The 23,102-nt window shown below is 42.4% G+C and overlaps 1 protein-coding gene across 3 annotated transcripts in view; it reads right to left on the bottom strand.

Moving 5' to 3' along the window:
* Positions 1–10,346: 10,346 nt before the first annotated feature.
* The window catches only part of PAQR8 (progestin and adipoQ receptor family member 8), a 58,828-nt gene continuing 46,072 nt past the window's right edge, over positions 10,347–23,102 (bottom strand). The window contains exons 1-2 of one of the 3 annotated variants that reach the window (XM_061622317.1): positions 20,697–20,754; positions 10,347–16,614 (exon numbers count right to left, since the gene is read on the bottom strand). In XM_061622317.1, coding sequence (XP_061478301.1) covers positions 15,523–16,584 — 1,062 coding nt within the window. In that variant the 5' untranslated portion in view covers positions 16,585–16,614; positions 20,697–20,754 and the 3' untranslated portion in view covers positions 10,347–15,522. Of the gene's footprint in view, positions 16,615–20,696; positions 20,755–23,102 lie in introns of those variants that run through there. The other 2 variants (XM_061622316.1, XM_061622315.1) reach the window with 2 other exon arrangements.

Here is a 23,102-nt window from a genome sequence, read left to right as displayed (position 1 = left end):
AAAAGGGTTGCGTTGTTAAGTTGGAGACTTCCCCCCCCCCCGCCCCAAAACGCATCGCGAGTCTCCTCCTGAACGGACACATTCACGACAGCAGCAGCGGCGGGTGGGAGAAGCGCCGGGAATTCAGGAAATGTTATGATGAACAAGCTAACTATATGAAGGTGGAGGATGGTTTTGCTGGAATGGTTAATATTGTATGTTTTAGGAGAGACACAGTTAGATCAAGAGTAGCGACTGAGGTGCAGTCCTGCTATTGTACACCCTAGGGATTAAGTCTGATTGGACACAGTAACAGATGCTTCTGTATAAATCAGAGTTTGGAACAGTTACTTTTTTGAACTACAACTCCCATCAGCCCAATCCAGTGGCCATGCTGGCTGGGGTTGATGGGAGTTGTAGTTCAAAAAAGTACCTTTTCCAAGCTCTGAAAATGCTTAGGACCTGCTTGCACAATGACTTCCGTCATAGCAGGGGATATTGCTTCCAGGACGACTCTCTCCTTAATGCCTGCTTCTTTATTCCGTTCTTTTCCCCCATGGAACAATTTCTCCCCTATATTCCACGAAGTTGCTGCTTTTTTCTTTCAAATCCGGTGACAAAGTGTGTTGTCGATTGAATATTCACTTTGATTTCTGCTCTGAAAGTCGTCAGATCACTTTGGCAATTGTTAGGACCGTCGCTGTGCCTCTACGGTCATTGGGCTCTGGTACACAGTCAAAATGTGCTAAGAATAGCCTGATAAAATGAATAAAATCAATCTAAGTAACACAATAGTAGTCTTACGGGGACTTACTGCTTTGGCACAACTCATCTTGGAAAATTTAAGTGAGCATACATACGTTCAGTGACAGGCAAGTTTATTTATTTATTATATTTCTATACTGCCCAATAGCCGAAGCTCTCTGGGTGGTTTACAGCATAAAAACATCCAGTATACAATTAAAAACATATATCAAACACATGGAAACAATATAAAAAATAACTAAACATAGTTAAACACATGGACACGACAGACACAATCCTAAAATGTTAAGTATAAAAATGTATTAAATCAATTAAAATATTAAGCTGTTTAAGATGTTAATGTTAAAATTACTAAAATTAAGATTGTGAGTGATAGATGTAGGTGTTAAAAGTAGATATTAAAATGTTAAAATGCCTGGGAGAACAAGAAGGTTTTTACCTGGCGCCGAAAGGATAACAATGTTGGTGCCAGGTGTACCTCATCAGGGAGAGAATTCCATAATTCGGGGGCCACCACAGAGAAAGCCCGTTTCCTTGTTGCCACCTTCCGGGCTTCTCTCTGGGTGGGTCCCCGAAGGAGAGCCTTTGATGTTGAACGTAGTGTACGGGTAGGTTCATATTGGGAGAGGCGCTCCATCAGGTATTGTGGTCCCAAGCCGTGTAAGGCTTTATAAGTCAAAACCAGCACTTTGAATTGAGCCCGGAAGCGTATAGGCAGCCAGTGCAAGCGGGCCAGAATCGGTGTTATATGTTCACATCTCCGAGTTCCTGTTAACAATCTGGCCGCTGCATTTTGCACGAGCTGCAGCTTCCGAACCGTCTTCAAAGGCAGCCCCACGTAGAGAGCATTGCAGTAGTCCTATGTTGAGGTTACCAGTGCATGGACAACTGAAGCAAGGTTTTCCCTGTCCAGATAGGGGCGTAGTTGGGCCACCAACCGAAGTTGATAGAAAGCACTCCGTGCCACCAAGGCAACCTGTGCCTCCAGTGACAGGGATGGTTCTAAAAGAACTCCCAAACTACGAACCTGCTCCTTCAGGGGGAGTGCAACCCCATCCAGGACAGGTTCTCCCATCTGGTCAGGAGAACCACCCACCAACAGCATCTCAGTCTTATCTGGATTGAGCTTCAATTTATTCGCTCTCATCCAGTCCATTACCGCAGCCAGGCATCGGTTCAGCACCTTGACAGCCTCACCTGAGAAAGATGAACAGGAGAAGTAGAGCTGCGTGTCATCAGCATACTGGTGGCAACGCACTCCAAAACTCCTGATGACCGCACCCAGCGGCTTCATGTAGATGTTAAAAAGAATGGGGGATAATACTGACCCCTGTGGGACTCCATATTGGAGGACCCAGGGTGCCGAGCAAAACTCCCCAAGCACTACCTTCTGGAGACGACCCGCCAAATAGGAGCAGAACCACTGCCAAGCAGTACCTCCAACTCCCAGATCAGCGAGTCTAAAATTAAGATTGTGAGTGATAGATGTAGGTGTTAAAAGTAGATATTAAAATGTTAAAATGCCTGGGAGAACAAGAAGTTTTTTACCTGGCGCCGAAAGGATAACAATGTTGGCGCCAGGCGTACCTCATCAGGGAGAGAATTCCATAATTCGGCAATGTTAGAGTTATTGGGGGCAGCAACCATTATCTCTATGATAGACCTCTGTAAAGGATTTTGGCAGATGGAACTAGACGAACAATCCAGAGCCAAAACTGCCTTCAGTACACCAGATGGGTTATATGAGTTTGTGACTTTACCCATGGGACTAAGGAACTCACCAAGTTCGTTTCAGAGGCTAATTAATACTGTGTTGCGAGGCATGTCAGATTTTGCAGTGGCCTATATCGATGACGTGGCCATTTTTAGCAAGTCGGTGCCTGAGCATGTCCAACACCTGACAACAGTATTAGAGGCATTAAGAAAAGCAGGCCTAACAATAAAAGCTAAGAAATGCCAGTTTGGGCTGAAGGAAGTAATCTATTTAGGACATAAGGTGGGGAGTGGGAAAATCACCCCCTTATGGAGCAAGGTGGAGGCAATACAATCGTGGCCTATCCCCTTAACTAAAAAACAAGTTAGGGCATTTCTAGGTGTGGCTGGTTTTTCTAGAAAGTTTGTGAAAGATTTTGGGGAAATCGCAACCCCCTTGCATGAGTTGACAAAGAAAAAGTGTTCTGAGCGTGTGGTATGGACGGATGAATGTCAGAAGGCTTTTGATCTGCTGAAGCAAGCCTTGTGCCAAGGACCTATATTAATAGCACCAGACTATGAGCAACCATTCATCGTGGCTACGGATGTGTCGGACCTCGCGCTGGGAGTCGTCTTGCTGCAGGAGAGAGAAGGCACCAGACATCCAGTGGCGTATCTGAGTCGCAAGTTTTCTCGAGGGAGAAAAACTATTCGTCGGTCCAAAAGGAGTGCCTAGCGGTCATGTGGGGACTGAACAAGTTGCGCCCATACGTGTGGGGACGAAGATTTACGGTGACGACTGACCATCGGGCCTTGTTATGGTTACAGACTATGAAAAACCATAACACTATGCTGTGGAGGTGGTCCTGGGCCCTACAAGACTATCAAGTGGACTTCCAGTTCATAAAAGGCAAGGACAATGTATTGGCCAATGGACTGTCAAGTCAGGTGGCTGGGACTGCAGTGACATGACCAGACGGAGGAACAAAGAAAGACATTTTCCCCATAAAGACTTGGTTTTATTGTTAACGCGGCGTATGAATCCTAGAGCAGGAATAATACTCTGCCGTTATTTTTAGGGGGGGGGGAAATGTGATGTTCCTGTATTAATGTATATATGGTAAGTGCTGTTTGTATAGAAGATACATGGTAAGTGGAATGAAAGAGGAGGGGGGAGTAAATGAGCAGTAGAATGCTGGATGATTGGCTGAGTGTTTGGATGGCTGAGAGTATAAATGGAAGGATGACAGTTGAATCTGGGTGGACGTGAGTGGGTTGTTTTGGTGGAGTTTGGAGGTGGGTGTGAGTTGGTGTATGTCAGGAGAGTGTGGAGAAAGAGGGAGGTGGAGTTCGGATTAGTAATAAGTCAAATATCACAGTAATAGATGAAACCATAAGCTTGTAGATCATTATCAAAGTTATCTTGTTATTAATGTTATTTAATAAATACTATTTTGGTTTACCAAAGGCCTGATCCTTGGCTCGGGTTTCACAGACCAGAAGGGAGGGTAAGGTAATAACCAAGGCTGAAGGGAAACAGTAACAGTATAAGTTGAGTACTTATAGCTAGGCGTATCTAGGGAGAGATTTGTCTTTGCCAGGGCTCCTGTGTCTCTTAATAGCTGCTTGGTAAATAAGTATTTCCCACTATTTCCCATTTCAATGCCAGAGACAGTGCACCTGCTATTACAAGTTTATTAAAGGCAAAGGACTCTTGCTAGAAAAACACAGCAATCCTAGTCAAGGTGTACAGAGCAGAATGACTGTGGGAATACAAGTCCAAAATGAACCTACCATCACAGCATGATTTGCTTGGTTTGTTATTTACATCCCACCATTCTAATGATGTACTCAAGGAAGCTAATAAAATTACTCTTCAAAAAGTAATTACAAGAATTCAGCATAAAAGCATAGCAAACATAATTGTCATATAGAAGGTGATTATTAAGGGAACCATGGAGAACTCATTCTGGCTACTTCCCTTGGCTACTAGCAGTCAAGTCTTTCTGCGGTAACGGCAATGACATAGAATGCAGAGCTGACCCTCCCTGTGGAGCTGACAGTTGCTCATCTATCAGAGTAACAGCAACACGAGAAAATGGAGGGCTGACAGTTGGTGATCTGGAATGATAGTGCCATGACCACAGAAAAAGCAAAATGGTAACCATAGAGTAACTGTTCTACTCGCAATACCAGTTTTTCTGGTCTCTTCCTTTGTGTATAGTTTTGCTGGGCTGAAACAAACAGAATAAAAATAGTGGAGGTGCTTTCAAGGTGAAGGTAAATCACATCATGGCTAGGTTACAAATTCCTGCTATTATTTTTATTATCTCTAATCAGTTTTTTTTAAAAATAAAAGTAACGGTATATCCTGTGAGACATTAAGATCTCCAAAAAAGAAAAAGGAAAAAAAAAAGGAAGTTTCATCACCGTGAAGCAACTACCTTCTCTTCATAGCTCCACTTGGCGGATGTGACAAAAGCAGCTTTTACAAGGAAAGCAATTCACTTGATGAGTTCTAAAAGATAAAAAACACAGGAATGAAAACAATCAGCTCTAATGAAGAAACGATTAACAGAAGGCATCTAAAGGTCAGGGCCGGCTCCAGGCATGCGGGGGCCCTTGGGCATCAGCTTGTCCTGGCCCCCCGGTGGGTGGGTAGGTGGGTGTGCACACAACTCTGCCATCAACTAAGATGGCGGCAGCGGCTTCAGTACCTTAGGGAAGCTGCGGCTGCCATCTTCATTAAGGGCAATGCTAAAAAGCCGGCTGATAGGTAAGTGGGGTGTGTGGGGGGCACGGATCATGGAAGGGTAGCGGAGGGCCCCTCAGGGGCTCCTGTAGCTCCGGGGCCCTCTGGCCAGTGCCCAAGCTCAGAGCCAGTTCTAAAGGGCGGCCAGGTTGGGCACTGGCCTGAGGGCCCCAGAGCTACAGGAGCCCCTCAGGGGCCCCTCCGCTCCCCTTCTGTGATCCATGCCCCCCCCCACACCCCACTTACCTATCAGCCGGCTTTTTAGCATTGCCCTTAATGAAGATGGCGGCCGCAGCTTGCCTAAGGTACTGAAGCCGCTGCTGCCATCTTAGTTGATGGCAGAGATGTGTGCATGCACACCCACCCACCCACCGTGGGGCCAGGGCAAGCTGATGCCCAAGGGCCCCCGCATGCCTGGAGCCGGCCCTGCTGTGCAGCGTATGATTGTTCCAGAAGATGCTGGAGATGGAGGTTGGATGGCACTGCCCAGATGTTTGGGGTAGGAGCAGGCACACCTTGCACCCTTTGCTCTATCTTTGGGCCAATTAAGCCTTTCCCCAGAGTTACCAGCATTTGACTCATTTGATGCTGTAGGGATGTAAGACTCCAGTCTGGATAGTTGTGTACCCATAACACACAGAAGGAGGAAGGGGTGGTCTGGAGATAGGGGGTGGATGTCACCCCATTGTCATGGTCAGATCACTTCCTGGTGAAGTTTAGATTTATGGCTCTGATCCTTCCCTCCAGGGGTGGTGGACAGATTAAGACGGTCAGCCCCCGGAGCCTAACGGAATCCAGTGGATTCCTGAATGCCCTGGGGGAGTTCCCAGTAGATAGAGCAGGTGACCCTGTTGAAGCCCTTGTCACGCTGTGGAACAGTGAGGCACATCGGGCTCTTGACATGGCTGCCCCCGAGCACCCTCTCGGCACTGTGGAGCCCAGCTTGCACCTTGGTACACCAGTGAGCTAAGGGCAATGAAACAGGCTGGATGACGGCTAGAGTGCAAGTAGTGAAATACGTGCTGTGAGGCTGATCAGGCACGAGTAAAACATCATAACCATGCCCACTGTGTGGCAGTGAGGGTGGCAAAGAAGGCCTACTTCTCTGCCTCCATCGCATCCTCAAGTAGCCATCCAGCAGAGCTTTTCCATATTGGCAGGGGTCTGTTGACATCAACTTCAGGAAATGGAGTCTTAGACCTTTCGGAGGCCCACTGTGAATTGTTTGCAAGGCACCTTGAGGGTAAAGTTGCTCGCCTCCATAGCAGTCTTGATGCCCCATCCACATCTACTGTAGTCCCCAATGAGGTGTCCAGTGCAACGTCTGCTGCAACTTCTTGGGAACGGTTTCAGTTGATGTGGCCTGATGACATGGACAAGGTGCTTGTGATGATGCGGCCAGCAACATGTCCTCTCGACCCTTGCCCTTCTTGGCTTATTAAAGCTTGCCGAGGGGGTCTGACTGAGCGGATCCAGGGTTTGGTCAACGCATAATTGCGGGAGGGAGCGGTTCCAGCCGCCTTGAAAGAGGCGGTGATCCGACCACTCCTGAAAAAGCCCACCCTGGACCCATTGGTTTGTGACAACTACCAACCAGTTGCAAATGCCCCCTTCTTAGGGAAGGTGATTGAGAGGGTTGTGGCGCAGCAACTGCAAATACTCTTGGATGAAACAGATTATCTTGACCCATCCCAGTCTGGGTTCAGGCCTGATTATGGGACTGAATTGGCCTTGGTCGCCCTGATGGATGGCCTTTATCGGGAGAAGGACAGGGGGAGTGTGACCCTGTTATTCTTACTTGATCTCTCAGCGGCTTTTGATACCATTCACCATGGTAACCTTCTGGGCCGACTTGGTGAGATGGGTATTGGAGGCACTGTTTTACAGTGGTTCCGATCCTATCTCCAGGGTCACTCTCAGAATAGCATTGGGTGACTGTCTTTCGGCCCCCTGGCAGTTGTGCTGTGGGGTGCTGCAGGGTACCATCTTGTTCCTCATGCTGTTTAACATCTATATGAAGCCCTTGGAGCAATCATCAAGAGCTTTGGGATGAGGTGTCAGCAGTATGCTGACAATACCCAGCTCTATTTCTCCGTAACATCTTAATTGGGAGAGGCTGTGCAAGCCCCAGACCACTGCCTGGACTTGGTGATGGGCTGGATGAGGGCCAATAAACTGAGTCTCAATCCTAGCAAGATGGAGGCGCTGTGGGTTGGTGGTTCCTGAGTTCAGATAATTGGTCAGTTGCCTGCTTTGGACGGGGTTGTACTCCCTCTGAAAGAGCAGGTCCGTAGCCTGGGGGTACTCCTGGATCCATCTTTGTCACTAGAGGCCCAGGTGACCTCAGTGGCTAGGAGTGCCTTTTACCAGCTTGAGCTGGTAAGACAGCTGGGGATGCTTCTGGACTGGGATAGCCTGACCACTGTTGTCTATGCACTGGTAACCTCCAGGCTGGATTACTGTAATGCGCTCTATGTGAGGCTGCCCTTGAGGTTGGTCTGGAAGCTGCAGCTGGTGCAAAATGTGGCGGCAAGACTGCTCTCTGGGGCAGGGTATCGCCAACATGTCAACCAGCTGTTGAAAGAATTGCATTGGCTTCCCATTTGCTACTGGGCCAAGTTCAAGGTTATAGTTTTGGTGTACAAAACCCTATACAGCTCAGGACCAGGATACCTGAAAGACCGCCTTACCCCTTATATACCCAGTTGATCACTGCCTCTGCAGGTGAGGGCCTCCTGCAGATATCATCTTATCAGGAGGTTTGTTCTGCACAATATAGGAAATGGACCTTTAGTGTGGCAGCACCTACCCTGTGGAATTCCCTCGCTTTGAATGTTAGGCAGGCGCCATCTCCGCTATCTTTTTGGTGCCTTTTGAAGACTTTCCTCTTTCAACAAGCCTTTTAGGTTGAGACCTATCCCAGTCTGCGTCTGTGTTAGAATTGCTTAATATGTTTTTTAATAATGTTTTAACCCTTTTAAAGTTTTTTAAAAAAATGTTTTTAACACTGTTTTGTTTTAATGTATTTTAAGTTCTGTTTTTATGATGTTTTAAAGTGTTTTTAGCACTTTGCCGCCCTGGGCTCCTGCTGGGAGGAAGGGCGGGATACAAATTAAATAATAAATAAATAGGTACTAGTGTTAGCAACATTGATCACATTGAAGAAAAATATCATTGATCACCTGTTAACTTTATGCATGCATGTATAGTGTCTATATAGGTAGTCCAGAGTATCCATTCCACCTTTTGTTGCATTGCAATGCCTGAGGTTGATAGTAGAAACACTGATTTTCCTTTTTTTTGAGGACATAGGATGCAAGTGTGCATTGTTCATCATCAAAGCAATATTGAAGAGTAAACTTACTTTTGGAGAGTTGGCAACAGTTCCATTGGTATGTAAGGTTTATTCCTTCTAATGGTGCCAACATAAGCAAGATCTTTCTGAAGCAAATATTCAGCCAACTCAATGCTGGTGAATAAGTTGTCCCCAGGTACATTCCTACCACAGTTCTACCAGCTAGGTAACAACACTGTAACAAAGCTGGGTTTCCCAAGTCCCTCAAGGCTGCTCGCCAAGGTAGATTTTGCCCTTCAAAGAGAATGCCCTGGGCATTTGAAACCACACCCACCCAACCCATGAGGGTGCTTGGAATCAGCTCTGGATGGATGAAGGTTACTTCCCATCCCATTCCAGTTTCTTATGTGGAAATTTCACAATGAAAACTGCTCTGGGGGTAGGTTTTTACCCCAGAAAATTAGATGTTTTAATTTAATGCCATCTATGAAGCAATGACAGGGTTTTAGTTCAATGGTAAAGCACAGTCTGAGGATTGAACAATGAACATGTCTCCCTCTAGTGAAAATACTTTTCAAATAGTCAAATGCTGTGTTCCACTCACATTCTTATAAGTGACCTTGTGAGCTAGAGATTGGTTTTGGCACTATCTACACAGGATAGAAACTTGTGTTGTTCAGTGTATCAAATATGCCAGGCTTGGACTTGAGAATCTTAAAAGCTTAGGAGAAGCACCACTGATTTCTTTCATATGTTCCTTGCCCAAAGGAGTCTTATTATTGCACAGGTTTTCAAAGAGTGCAGTGGAGTGGTGCAGTTGGTGGAAGTAGTGAAATTATGAAAGGTCAGCAGGAACATAAAACAGTATTATATTTCAGCAGAATAGACCAGGCATAGGAATTAGAGGGGTGGGGTAGGATGCTGGGCTGTGATGCTACACCACACCTACTTGAAGGAAAGTTTATTTGAAACAAATGGGATATTCTTCCAAGGCAATGTATATATCTCTCTATATCCATATCTTCTAGATTGCTACAATACTGTTATCTGTCCTGAGCTCTTATGATAGGGCAAACTACAAATCTAAATTAATACGTGTCACTGTGACTAGGGATGGACAAATAGGTCAATTTTGATTTCTCTTCGTTGCTTTTTCCTCCAAACCTAAGTTCAGTTCTTCACATCAGTTTGCTTTTCTTCTTAGTCGTCATGAAAATTCATCAGCTTTTTAGTGTGAATTTCTCCTAATATATACATTTTTGTAATTTTCACTTTGTATGCAAAGCTCATCAATATATAGGACTTTTGTAAAATCCTAATAATCATTTTTGTGTGTTATGTTCAGTAATATATATGCATTTTTATGCACTCCTTACTCTAGTGTATGCATTTATTTTTGTACACGTTACGTGGCTAGAGAGTTGCATTACAAAATTCAAAGAAGTGTGAATTTCAAACGATGGCTGTGTTTCAGTTCACATATTGTTTTGGAAATGCGAATTAAGTAAATATGCTTTTAAAGAAGAATTGAATCGAATTTCTCCCTAATCCCTGTCCCTAACTGTGACATACAATATCCATTAATAAAAACACTTGGGGAATAATTCAGCCAAAGATGAACACTTTTGAGTCACACTGATATGAGTATGTACTTAAGTCTCTCGACTTTGGCTGGATTGTAGCCTGTCTTGTCAGACCTCCACAGAAAAAGGTTAATGAAATAGACAGCTATTATTCTCTTCTCATTTCCACAGACAACTACTATTACTGTATTATAATTAGCATCTTCAGTGTTAATGGTTCTTTATATGGATGACAAAGACAGATCCATAACTTGAGAAGCATAAAAACTTTGGCCCTAGTTAAAAGCTTTAATGAGAGTATTTTCCAACTTTGCAAGTCACACGGATGTATTTCCAATACACTCTATGGTTTAAGAGATTTCACATAATACACCAAATATTTTAAATTTCTTAGAACTTTTACTTTTGATTCCCCTTACACACAATTGTTAATACAGTACAAATGTTCAAATGTTATTAGTAATACAGACTTCAGGAGATAGGCAGGGAACAGTCATTTGTGTAATATCAAAACCAACATTCTCTTTCATTGAAGAAAGAAAATACAAAATCTCCCACTCATTTTTATTAATAATGTTTTTATTAAAATAATAAAAACTATCACTTGATAGGGATAAGCACCCAAGGCACACCTGAAGCATCTAGCATGTGTTCCTCTTGTTAAGAACAAGTACTGGAAATAATAATTACATATAACTGTGCCCCCACTCTGTCAAAATACCAAATCCAAGTGGTTGAAACGAACAACCATATATAAGGCATGAGGCTAAAGATGGCAGATAATGTTTGGTTCTAACCCACTGATTCTTTGGGAACAACTGTAATTATAAATAGGCCTATAATTTCAATTGCTGTCAATCATCTAGACTTCTGTAACGTAAAACTAACAGAGTATCTAATGGTGTCTTTCTGATTGTTCTGTAGAAGCACATCAACTTCTGAATGAACATATCTGTCCTGGCTGCCTCCTTGGAAATGTACAGAAATAGCAGTAATGGATTCTGGGAAGCATCTGAGGAAGATGTTGTTGGAGAGGATCTCAAAGGACCCTATTACACTGAAGTTGCTTTCAGAACCAACAGACTGGTCTTCAAGTGCTCTTCCAAACTAAATGATATTCAGAAGATATGTTTAGCTCTAGGTCCACTGATGCCAGTTGCAAACCTTTGAATACATTAAATGTGACTGGAGCATCACTTTTAATACCAGGTTTTAGGCAACCAAGTATGAGGTATACATTCAACTAATGACTACTAGAGGAACTACGAATGTAACTTGGGAAGACACAAAGAACTGGACAGCAACAGGCTAGTATTTTATAGTTCATAGCAGAAAAGCAACTTTGGTCAAATTACACTTTTATTTATAAAGAAACCTCTAACTGAATAAAAAGAAAAGTAACTCTGCTGAGTTCAAGTTAAACACACCAAAAACCCAAGGTTTTAAAGCTATCAGAAAATCTTGGTTTATTATACCACTAGGTGGTGATCTAAAATCACTGAGAATTTTCATATAGCCCATCAGTTTAGAATGATGAACATATCCATTCTCTTATATTTTATAGATATCCAACATTAAATTTCATGCGTTTCTTTTTATGGGAGGTTAGTTTAAATTCCTTGTGGCAGCTTAAAATTGAAATTAGCTGCGTTTAACTTCAAGCTGGTAAGAGTTCTCCAAACAACTTTAGCACATAATTGAAGAGCTTTCTTATATAGTAACAACTCTTCATGACCACAAGCCTGAGGTGTACTTGAATCATTAGACTAAATACCTTTACATCTACATAAAGCAAACACACTTTCACCAAAATTCATGAAGAGGCATCCCAATCTGTGTAAAATGATCTACACATTGTGGATAAAGTGGTAAACAGAACTATACCACTTCAGCCTGCAAGTGGGGTGGGTCATCATAGTTTTCAATGTTCGCATCTGTAAAAACACCACCACATGTAGTACACCAGCACATCAGAGAAGACGGTTTGCTACATCCCACTCCTTTAATGTACTAGTTTATTACTTAAAGGAAGGGTTTTTTTTTTTTTTACATTGGAGAGTATTTGAAAATAACACACACACACACACAGATTTCCAAATTAGTACCATCCAGAATTCTATCCCAGTTCTGCCATATTCTGCATATTGTGTAGAATAGCTCTTAGATACGCACAGTTCAGACTCTGAAGTGACTTGGGAAAGTTATTTACTGTTGTTATTGAATTTTATACCACATAATACAGTGACATGCTAGAAGGCACCATGATGCCAAAAGTGGAGTCTCTCAGTTGAAAATGACATTTTACTGGAAATTTGGGATATGATTTTGCATGTGCGATTCTGAGTCATATACATAACATAAACTTCAGCTTCAAAGGTAGTAAATGAAGCCACACTCAAGGACCTGAGCTTGAATGAGAGACCTCACTGACTATTGCAGACAGTGTTGTACAGGAGTGGATTTTACATGTATAAAAATATCCTTCAAGCCAAGGGAGAAATCAGTATTTCATGTTCATTTACTACCAACAAAGCAGAGCTTGGAAAAGTTACTTTTTTGAACTACAACTCCCATCAGCCCAATCCAGTGGCTATGCTGGCTGGGGCTGATGGGAATTATAGTTTTAAAAAGTAACTTTTCCAAGCTCTGCAACAAAGGAAGCTTGGTCCCATGGAAACTGAACTTTGAACACAGCCTCATCTGGCCTAGGCCAAAGAGCCACTGGGTTACAGTGATATTTCTTCGCTGTCAAGCCTACCATGTGTTCAAATTGCTCTAACAAAAGAATGGCTCTGTATCTCACTAGCAATCCCTGAGAAGGCTTTTTTTCTATTTTAAATTTTCATGAACAGTCCTACTGCTAAATTTCTGCATGCTACTGTTTGTTAAAACAAGCTGGAACTTTGCTTTAACACATGATTAGCCACTGTTTTTGAAAAGGTGGGGCTAGGTCAGAATAGACCAACCTTTAATGGAGCTGTACCTAAAATATTTGAAGTTGGAGACGGGGAAAAGGTATGGGAAGGAACTGAGGGTCCTTTTCTCAATGATGTCTGTTATACTGACAGTTCAAAGACCTGTCAGTCATACTAGCCTTGCTTCATCTGAAAAGATGTCACACAGCTGTACTGTACTCCAAATATTTTATCCCAGACTAAGATATATCTTATGGACAGATTTAAATATGCAGAAGAATTAGGTGGCAGAATGGACTGTACTCATTACTCTGCAGATGTGAATTTTTTTTTTTAATGTTCACCTATGTTTAAAAAAAGCTCTCTAAATATTAAACCAGAAATGCAGGGAGAGATTAGGCTACAATTATTCTAGATAATGTGTGTGTGTGTTCAAATATTATGTACAAGCAAAGCAGTCTAAAGTGGTATAGTCTGTAACCTCAGGACTTCACCACCTCATGTTGATGCATATGTAAATCCAGCCTAATTGGCCTTCCTTCACGGACTAGGAAAAAGTCTGCATATGACCTTTATATTTTGGAGTGGGGGTAATGGTGCAAGCAGTTCCATTCAGTGTATCTCATTCTCAAAAGCCACACAGGTTCCAGAGCTCAATCCATGCTGGGCTCCAGTCAACGAACAGGCAAGCAGAAAAATAGCAGAATTAGCAGAAACTGTGTGGCTCACATATGCGCATACTCTCCCATGCAACACTGTACCTTCTTTTCACCCACATTAACAAAGATTGGTGCTACCGTGGGGAAGAAGCTCCCATATCTTAGTTTTCAGATGGCAAAATTCACCTTGCCTTTTTTAGAGTGGTTTGAGGAAACCTAAAATTAAGAAAGGGAGTTGGGGGGGGGGAGCTGAAAAATGTACCACATTACCCAGAAAACTGATTTGGATGGGAATGTGCAATGGAGGCTACAGAAATAGGATAGGGAGAAAAAAGTCTCAAAAATAGCCTTTTGTAGATACAAGAAGTTACTTTCCTAGAAAGGGATGGCAGTTATTGATTTTTTTCAGTCAGAGGATGAAAGGACCTAGGAGGGTAAGGAACAAAGAAAACATGTGAGGCAAGTTTATGGTCAACACTAGTCTTTACAGTAGTAACTTTCACTGTAGGGTGGTCAACTGAACCTCTACAAAATGGACTGCTTGCAAGTCCAAGCACCCCTCCCCCTCTATCCTCCTTATATCTGTTCTGTTGAAGTGTTCTTCTCTCCTCTTTTCCAAAGATTCTTAAAGAAGTGCAGAGGGAAACGTGCTGCACTATCTGAAATATCTCAACAAGGGAAGAAAAATGATGAGAGCTAATAGATTACGACAAGATAAAAAGGTGTGTTTGGCCTCATTCCCTAACTTTCCCTTCCCCAACTCACCAAGCTGATTCAGGAATCATGGGGGGTGGGTGGGAAGGGAGAACATATAGTTGGTGACTGGAGGACACACACACAAAACCCTGGAGGGGTGGTCTTTTTTGAGGAGGAGGATTTGCTGACAATGGTTAGACAAAAAGGAACGCACAGAGAAGAAAAATGGAATTTTGATGTACTAGTACAGTCCATCTTACTTGAAGAAAACTAAAGCACTCTTCCCCACACAAGAGTTGTGAATTCACAAATACCTAAATCAGAGCAGGAAACAGATTATTGAGACCAGCTATTACTCCTGTTTGTACTCCTGTTTGACATGTAAAATATTTGTTCCTGACATGTAAAATATTAATACAACTCAGGAGGAAACTCAAGCCTGCTGGATGAATATAGCTGACTTTGGTGATATCAAGGTCAAATGCAGCTAAAATGGACTAGACCAAATTGGATTATGAGTCCTGTCAATCTGCACCATATTCTTGAGACTGTGGATTAGTTCTCCTGAGGTCATAAACCTGTATCTATGCTCTACCATTCCCAGTCATAGGTAGGGACCTCAAATTATTAAACGCTCCCCGTACAAAAACAAAATCCATGCAATAGCATGGCAGAGAGAAGAGTTCTAGTTTGGTCTTCTCCGTGACATTCTAGTTTCCTGTATGCAGGGATCCACCCTCCTTTTTGGTATTCAGTAATGTGAACTCAGACCTCCATTCTGAAGTAGTATAATCCAAGCAATCTCAGAAAGAATTGGGCTTTTGTAAATGAGTGATTCCCCTTCTGATTATTCATCAGTCCCCTCTTCTCTTTCACATGCATACCAATTTCTGTAGATAACTTAAAGCAGAACCATTAGAAAAATCTGCCTAAAAAGTATATTTAGTTAGATGTCCAAAATGCCCTTTGGCCAGCAATTGGTACACTTTAGTAAAACAAAACGTTTAGGACATAAGGCAGCTTTAAGGGAAAAAAGATAGTTCCAGCCTGCAATCAATTCCTTGGTTATAATTTATAGAGGCAAGCCCCTTGGTTAATTTACTTATATACAGTATTTATATGTAGTTCCTTTTTGCTGGCTTACTTCAAACAGGTTGCAACTGAACCCTGTCCCCATGGCAATCCCTCAGGATCCCTTTATGGCCAGCTCCACCTTGATCTTGCGCTGCAAGAAGTGGGCGGTGACAGCACTACAAGCCACTAGGCCAAAGAAGGAGCCACAGGACAGAATGATGGAGAAAGATCCATGCCGCCTAAGGAAAATATCTTGCCTGTTCTTGTAATCCAAGAAGATGGCTTCCAGTTGTGAGAGTGTGCAGATGGCTAAGAAGGTATGGAAAATTTGGTGGGCATGGCCAACAATATCACACGAGCCTGGGAAGTATTTCTCTGGAACTGGGCAGGAGAAGAAATAAGCACTGACTAGGAAGAAAAGTATCTGGAAGGTGTGATACCAAGCAGCTGTCTCCTCACAACCTTCAAGATGGCACATAATCACACGGTGTGCCACAGGACTGATGTCCAAGATGAATGCCAGCCCTGCCGGGATCACCTGACACACTTTCCTCATGATGGGGTAAGGACGCCGATAACGATATTTGGCATAGCAGCAGCCGGCACAGGACAGCCATCCACAGAAAGCAGCTGCGGGCAGGAAGAAAAGCCAAAACTTGTCATACCAGGCTTGGTCAGAGCTATAATAGAAATGGGCTAGGGCACTTCCATATTGATATATGCTGACCCCAACATAGTCCACAAAGTAGAAGGTATAGTGTGACATCTCTGACTTAGACTGTAAGAGGTGAGCCAAGAGGCTGCATGTTAGATACGTTACGGAGGAGAGGACAAAGATGAAGAGAGGCAAAGAGTGGACCTCCAAAGACAACCCCTCTGCTTCAGCAAAAACATTAAACCTCAGCAGCACAGCCAAAGCTGCCAGCAGATGGGTCCAGACATTAACAACTTCATTGTGTCTTTGGAAGAGACTGAAGAAGTAGTAGCGCCAGCCCTGTCCTGTGAGGCGATACCCAGTTTGGATATATGGCTCCCGGAAAAGTTGTGGCACATCAGACTCTCTGACTGTGCAAGGCATCTTGGGGAAGCCTTCTTCTAGGAACTTCGGGAGCCGGCGGAGTTGTTGTCCACTGATGGACAAGGTGCTGATCCGTTCCAAGATGGCTGTCATCATGCTAGAAGTATAGCAAGGTCATATAAATCCCTAAGGAGAAAAAAAAAAGAGAAGCCATTAACAAGAGAGGAAACTGAAATTAAGTGGAGAAATAGCAGCAGGAAATCCAGTCACGGAGCTCACAAAGTAATAATAATAATAATAATTTAATTTATGTGTCGCCTATCTGGCCAATGGCCACTCTAGGCGACGTACAAATCAGTTGCAGTAAATGCAGCACAATAAAATACACATAAAATACAATATAACAAGGAAACTATAAATAGAAATGATAACAGTTCAGAGTAATAGGCAGTTAGTCCTGAAAATTAACCCTCCCCGGAAGTCCCAAAGGCCTGTCTGAAAAGGCTTTGCGGAATACATTCAGGGAAGTAACTGGCTGTGATTTTAGTGTCATAAGCACAGTTTGGGGACCGGCAACTGTCAATAGCTTAAGGTTGACCAAAGTAAAATGGTTCAGCCAGAGAGAATTGTGGGGAATATTTCACATAGGTTCCTGGGATGCTCTGGCTGGGAAAAATTAGGGCATCTCATACCATCCAGCTGCAGCTTGTTATTCTAACGGGGAGGCAGCTGAACCTTATCTACTCTGCCTGGTACCAAGGTCAGGAGGCCTGAGTTGTCATAAATTAGTTGCCCTGCCCTTGCTGTGAACTTATTCCATCAACTAGAGGTGCCAGGACTGGTTAATTGGCCCTCTTGCTGTTACCAGGCAAAACCCCATAAAAGAGTAGTGACTCTTCAGTTAATGGTCCTCCTCATTCCTATTTCATTTTGAAGTGCCTATATGAAGTCTTGGGGTAAAATGAGCCAGCAGGGGACCAGGCTCTTACACTTTATGGTGTGAGTATTAGCTTAGGCTAGTAAGTTTTGTTATGATTTATCTGTGTGAACCCCTCACTGTGTGAACTCCTCACTGTGTTGTATTTATTTATTTATTTATTACATTTATATACCACCCCATAGCCGAAGCTCTCTGGGCGGTTTACAGCAATTATGTATGGAAAGGTTGACGATGCCTAGCCCTTTTTAAGGGTGTTTGGGCTTAAAGAAAATTGTACGCTGCTCAGGAATGGTGGCTCTGAAACCAGAACCTTGATCACAAAGCTACTGACTACCGTTTTGGGATTGCGCTGGAGGCTCCAGAGTTGTGAGTGTACCTGTAGCTCCAAGTCCTGGGAATCTCTACCAGTCCAGTGGTATTCCGAGTTCCCCTTGCTCAGAGTGGAAGACCAGGTTAAGTGGTGGTGGTGCCAGGGTTGGCACTGGGTATAACTCAGCCCAGGGTAAGGAGAGGCATGGGGAGCGGGAACAATTGCCTTGGGGGTGAGGGAGTTGGACTCAGGTTCCTTTGACAGCAACCACTTATTAAGATAGGAGTCTCAAGACCACATTTAATGCAGTTGACCAAACTACAGTACAACTCAAAGTTCTCAACTCAATTTCAATTAGCTCTCAGGCATTCCATGCCTTCCAATTGTATATAGGTTGCTAGCGTGTATTGAATCCAAACCTCACCCTGAACGCCTTTCTGAAACATTCACTTTTTAAAAATTCTAATTCATCAGAACTCACTAAAACTATTTCATTTTTCCATTAAATAGAATCATAGGGTTGGAAGGTGCCTAAAAGGACATCTAGTCCAACCCCCTGCTGAATGCAGGAATCCAAATTAGAGCATACCCGATAGGTGCCTGGCCAGCTGCCTCTTGAATGCCTCCAGTGTTGGAGAGCTCACCACCTCCTAGGTAATTGGTTCCATTGTTGTACCACTCTAAGAGTCTGGAAGTTTTTCCTAATGTTCAGCTGAAATCTGGCTTCCTGCAACTTGAGCCCATTATTCCATGTCCTGCACTTTGGGATTGAGGAGAGATCCTGGCCCTCCTTGTGTGGCATCCTTTCAAATACTTGGAACAATGCTATCATATCTCCGCTCAGTCTTCTCTTCTTAGGGCTAAACAAGTGTAGTTCTTTTAGTCTTTCCTCATAGGGCTTTGTTTCCAGTCCCCTTATCATCCTCGTTGCAGCCATGCTCAACTTCACCCACACTACCACTACCAACACACAATTAAAAGGTCTGCAACACAAGCTTAATAGCTCATATTTCTCTCTGTTATTCCAGGACAAATGACATTAGACTTCCAGATTGGATTTCCATTTTCACAATTTAAAAAAATCTAACATCTGTTGTTTAAAAAGGATTGTGTTAAGGCTAATCCTACAATATTTTTTTTTCTTCTATCCAGAGCACATGGGGAAGGAAGTTTTAACAGTCCTGACAAAAATCCTGTCCCCCCGCCCCTGGTGTGGTGCTATTAGCACCAGAAAAAGACTCCAATTGGCAGCAATTGAATACCCATTGTTAGCAAACAGCAGGAGGAGAGGGGTATTAACCTTGCATCCTGCTTGTGGGCTTCCCATAGGCATGTGGTTGGCCATTGTGGGAAACAGGATGCTGGACTACATGGGCCTTTGGTCCAATTCAGCAGGACTCTTCTTATGTTCCCACCTTTCACTGAATTCACTTCAGCTTAGTCAAACAAGCATCAGGAAATCAGAGCTGAAACTGATCTAAATATAAGAAAGTTACTGGTGACTAAATTTAAGGGAACATATGAAAGGATGAACTCCAAACAAAAATCATCATCAAACTACTGCCTTGACCAGGGTATCAAAAGTAAATGGGGAAAAAAACCTTAAGTCCAAAAACCCTCCCCCTCCAAGAGATGGATAATTCTTCCATGTTGTCTTGTGTAAAAGGTTTGGGTAGAAATTCAGGTGTCCTTCTGATTGAAATTTACCACTATTGAATTCTTTTTTTAATATTATTACACTACCATAAAGGCAGAAAAGGACACTTTTCACTGTTAGTGAGTAAAAACTATATTATTTTCTGTTTTGGGCCAATATTCACAGCCCACACGTTACTTATACTTTATCTATTCTGAAAGACAGAACATTTGATCATCTAATGTCAAAATCTAATACACCTTCTCTGCCACCACAATGGTATTGAAGGGATATTTAAGAACATCCAGGTAAGAATGGAAAATGTACCTACTTGAATCTGAGAAGCCCAAAAGGTTTCTTGACAGAAATGTATTCCAGTCTGATAGTTTTCGTAGCCATGACAACTGACAGCTGCCAGCCAGGGAAAACTCCATCATGAGCTGAGGACAAGGTGCTCAGCCACACTCCCTTGCCTTGGAGTACCTTGGTCAAAGCTGTTGGTGGGCAACTGCCAGCCAAGAAAGACAGCTTCCATCATGGGCTGAACAAGATCCAGCTGTTTAGCCCACTCCCTTTCTTGAGGGATCTTGGTGCGAACCGTCGCCTGGTATAACACCAGGGAAGAACAAGGATGTCAGCAGGACATGCTGCCGGCATAATCCCGGTTCCATATGGACCTCATGTGTAATTCCTGTCCCTGTACTAAATCTGAGTGCAATTTTATTTTGATAATTTTTGTAAATCATGTTGAGAGTCTCTCGAGATTATAAAGCAGGATGTAAGTATTATAAATAAAAAAAGGAACTTAAACATTGCATTCCAAAAAATTATCTCCAAATTGGTCATCAAACATGTCTATTTCTCAATCTATTTTTAAATTCTAGTTTGCAACTCAAACTAAAAAAATAACAGAAGACCAATGGAAATTAACTATCTAACCATTTTCTGATTCCAAGAGACCTATCTTAGAGAACTATTTTGCATTTTCTCATAAAAACAAATTTGGAGAAGCCTTTCCTCCACCATAGATATATAATCCAGTAAACAAACACAAATGAGATCTTATTTCTACTGGAAAGATTTAAGTTTCATTTTTTAATGTACTAAAAGTTCTTCCTTCACCAGTATTCCCTCTCTATAGAGCATCTGGGGGGTTACTTTTGCCTCTAGGATCTTAGGAGGGAGGGAAACGATTTACCACCATTCCAGAATTTCAAACTACTTTTCAGTGCCTCCAATCTGACAGAGTTTTCCAGCTGCGACAATATAACAATACACGACTATGGTATCTTGATGAAAACATCTGTGTTAGATGGGTTAAAATCAAGAGCCAAGATTTCTCAGAAAATATCTTAATATCAATACTATAAGAAAACACTTACAGCCATAAAATTAACAGTGCTCACAGCATCCTTCATTTAAGCAAATTCTAGGATTTTGCAACTGGCCAGTTTTCAGCAATCATGTGGCAATGATGAACGAAGCAGCAAGCAATTAATACAACAGAGTGAAAAATCCAAGGTCAGCACTCGCTGTTTCACTTCCAGGAAGCTCCTATTCTCTCATTTCTGTGTGGGTGTAACACTTTGCTGAAGAGCTATATTCATTTAACAGGGCATCTATTTCAACCTCGGCCTACCCTCTATCATTTGGAGGACTGAATTGTTTTAGCTACTCACAAATAACAGCATTTGTATGCAACTCGTCTAATAAATCGCATATAAAAAATAAAAATTAAAAAACAGTGAGGGTTTGGTAACTAGCTGGTGCACATAATACAGTGTGTGGGTAAACTGGGTATACCTATAGCCCAGAGCTTGGAAAAGTTACTTTTTTGAACTACAACTCCCACCAGCCCGAGCCAGCTGGGGCTGATGGGAGTTGTAGTTTGAAAAAGCAACTTTTCCAAGCTCTGCTATAGCCACAGAGGACTCTGGACAGTAACAGAAAGTGTATTCTTTTTGTGTGTTTTTCCCTACTCAGTCCAGCTACCACATCTTCTGAAATCATCAGTCATCACTTACACACTTTCAAGCCTGTCTTCATAGCTACAACTGCTTTAAAAATATGTCAATTTCTAAAAATAGAAGCATTTATCAAATGGTGCACCTAGTTCTATATATGGTGTTTGTGTGGAATATACCCGGTACTGTGCAACAAACTTTCAGTTACAACATATGTTCGACCGGAGTTCTAAAACAGGATACTGAGATAATATGTTCCTGTCTACAGAGCTATGTTCATGTGTCCCTAGTGTAGGGTCGCCGTATTCCAATCCCACAAATCCGGGCAGGCTGATTTGCATATTATGCAAATTATAAATTAGGTTCATAATCTGCATATTATGCAAATCATGTCCTGATTAGGCAAATTAATCATAGTAAAAGTTGCATTGTCCAGTTTTGCTTTGTGCCTAGCAATTACCACCAAAAACTGGGGGAGGATCTGAAGATTTAAAAAAATCCTTCATTTTCAACCTTAAATGCCTATTATGGAATATTTATTTATGAAGAGGATTTACATCCTGCCTTTCCACCAGGGCTGTGGAGTCGGTATGTCAAACCTTCGACTCCGACTCATCTATTTTTCTACTGTCCGACTCCAACTCCACAGCCCTGCTTTTCACTGTTAAAAACGGAGTTCAGGGCAGCTTGCAAACATAGTAAAAAAATAAAAATGCACAACAAACATAAAACAAGTCAATGCAGCACTATAAAATCATACGACTTTTAACGCAGCTAGAAATCAAGATTTCAATATTATTTATTTATTTATTTAATTTATTTAGTTACATTTATATACCGCCCATAGCAAGTAGCTCTCAGGGCGGTAAACAGAATAGGATAAAATACATACATCATCATAATAAAATCACAAAACATATAAGACACAATGAAAACAAAATACAAGTAAACAAAATATAAGATGATAAAAGGATTAGTATTACAAGATTAAAAAGATAAAAAGATTAAAATGATTAAAATGCCTGGGAGCATAAGAAGGTCTTTACCTGGCGCCGGAAAGATAATAATGTAGGAGCCAGGCGTACCTCTATCAGTTCTGTCAATCATCTTATCTAAAGGGAGCATGTCTGAGCATGTAATAAGTGTCTTTAGTACACCGATTCTAACATATCCGATCAGATAGAGGGGAAATGGAGCCTTCTATGATAAAGGCTGGAACATGATGGACACCTGGGTGCTGGCACCTTTTTTAAAAAAAAGAAAATAAAAATGTAGTGAATTCTAGAGACCTGGCAAGCTGTGGTAGCATTAGACAGGGTAGCTGTTCCAATTCCTATTAGTCTTAAGGGGGGGGTGAAGTTATACCCCCCACTGCATTGATTATATGCACAGAGAGAGGGAGCGCTTCTGTGTGTATGTATATATATACACATGCGTGTAGGTATACATGCACACACACACACACACACACACACATCCATCCCTGGGGTGATGGAAGTAGGGTGATCTTTGGTGGGGAGATGCCTGCCCGTCATTTTGAAGAAGGGTATGTATCAAAAAATGCTTTTTAGCCTTTTCTGAATTGCTGAACAGAGGCTCTGTCAGGCAACAGGGTGAGTGAGGCTGCATTCCAATGCAACTTTACTTAGGAGTAAGCACCATTTAATAAGGTGGGTACAGGGCTGAAAAATGCAAATGCTAGTATCACTGCCTTTTTACAGAGAGGTTTGCTTTTATATCTTCTATCTGTTCAGGGGAGGGAGTGTTTGGTGGAATCAAACCCTTTTATTCCATCCTCCATGATGACAGGCAGACCCTCCCATT

The sequence above is a fragment of the Rhineura floridana genome, chromosome 4, assembly GCF_030035675.1.
Source record: "Rhineura floridana isolate rRhiFlo1 chromosome 4, rRhiFlo1.hap2, whole genome shotgun sequence".
Lineage (NCBI taxonomy): Eukaryota > Metazoa > Chordata > Lepidosauria > Squamata > Rhineuridae > Rhineura > Rhineura floridana.
This window is presented reverse-complemented; position numbering and strand designations above follow the sequence as displayed.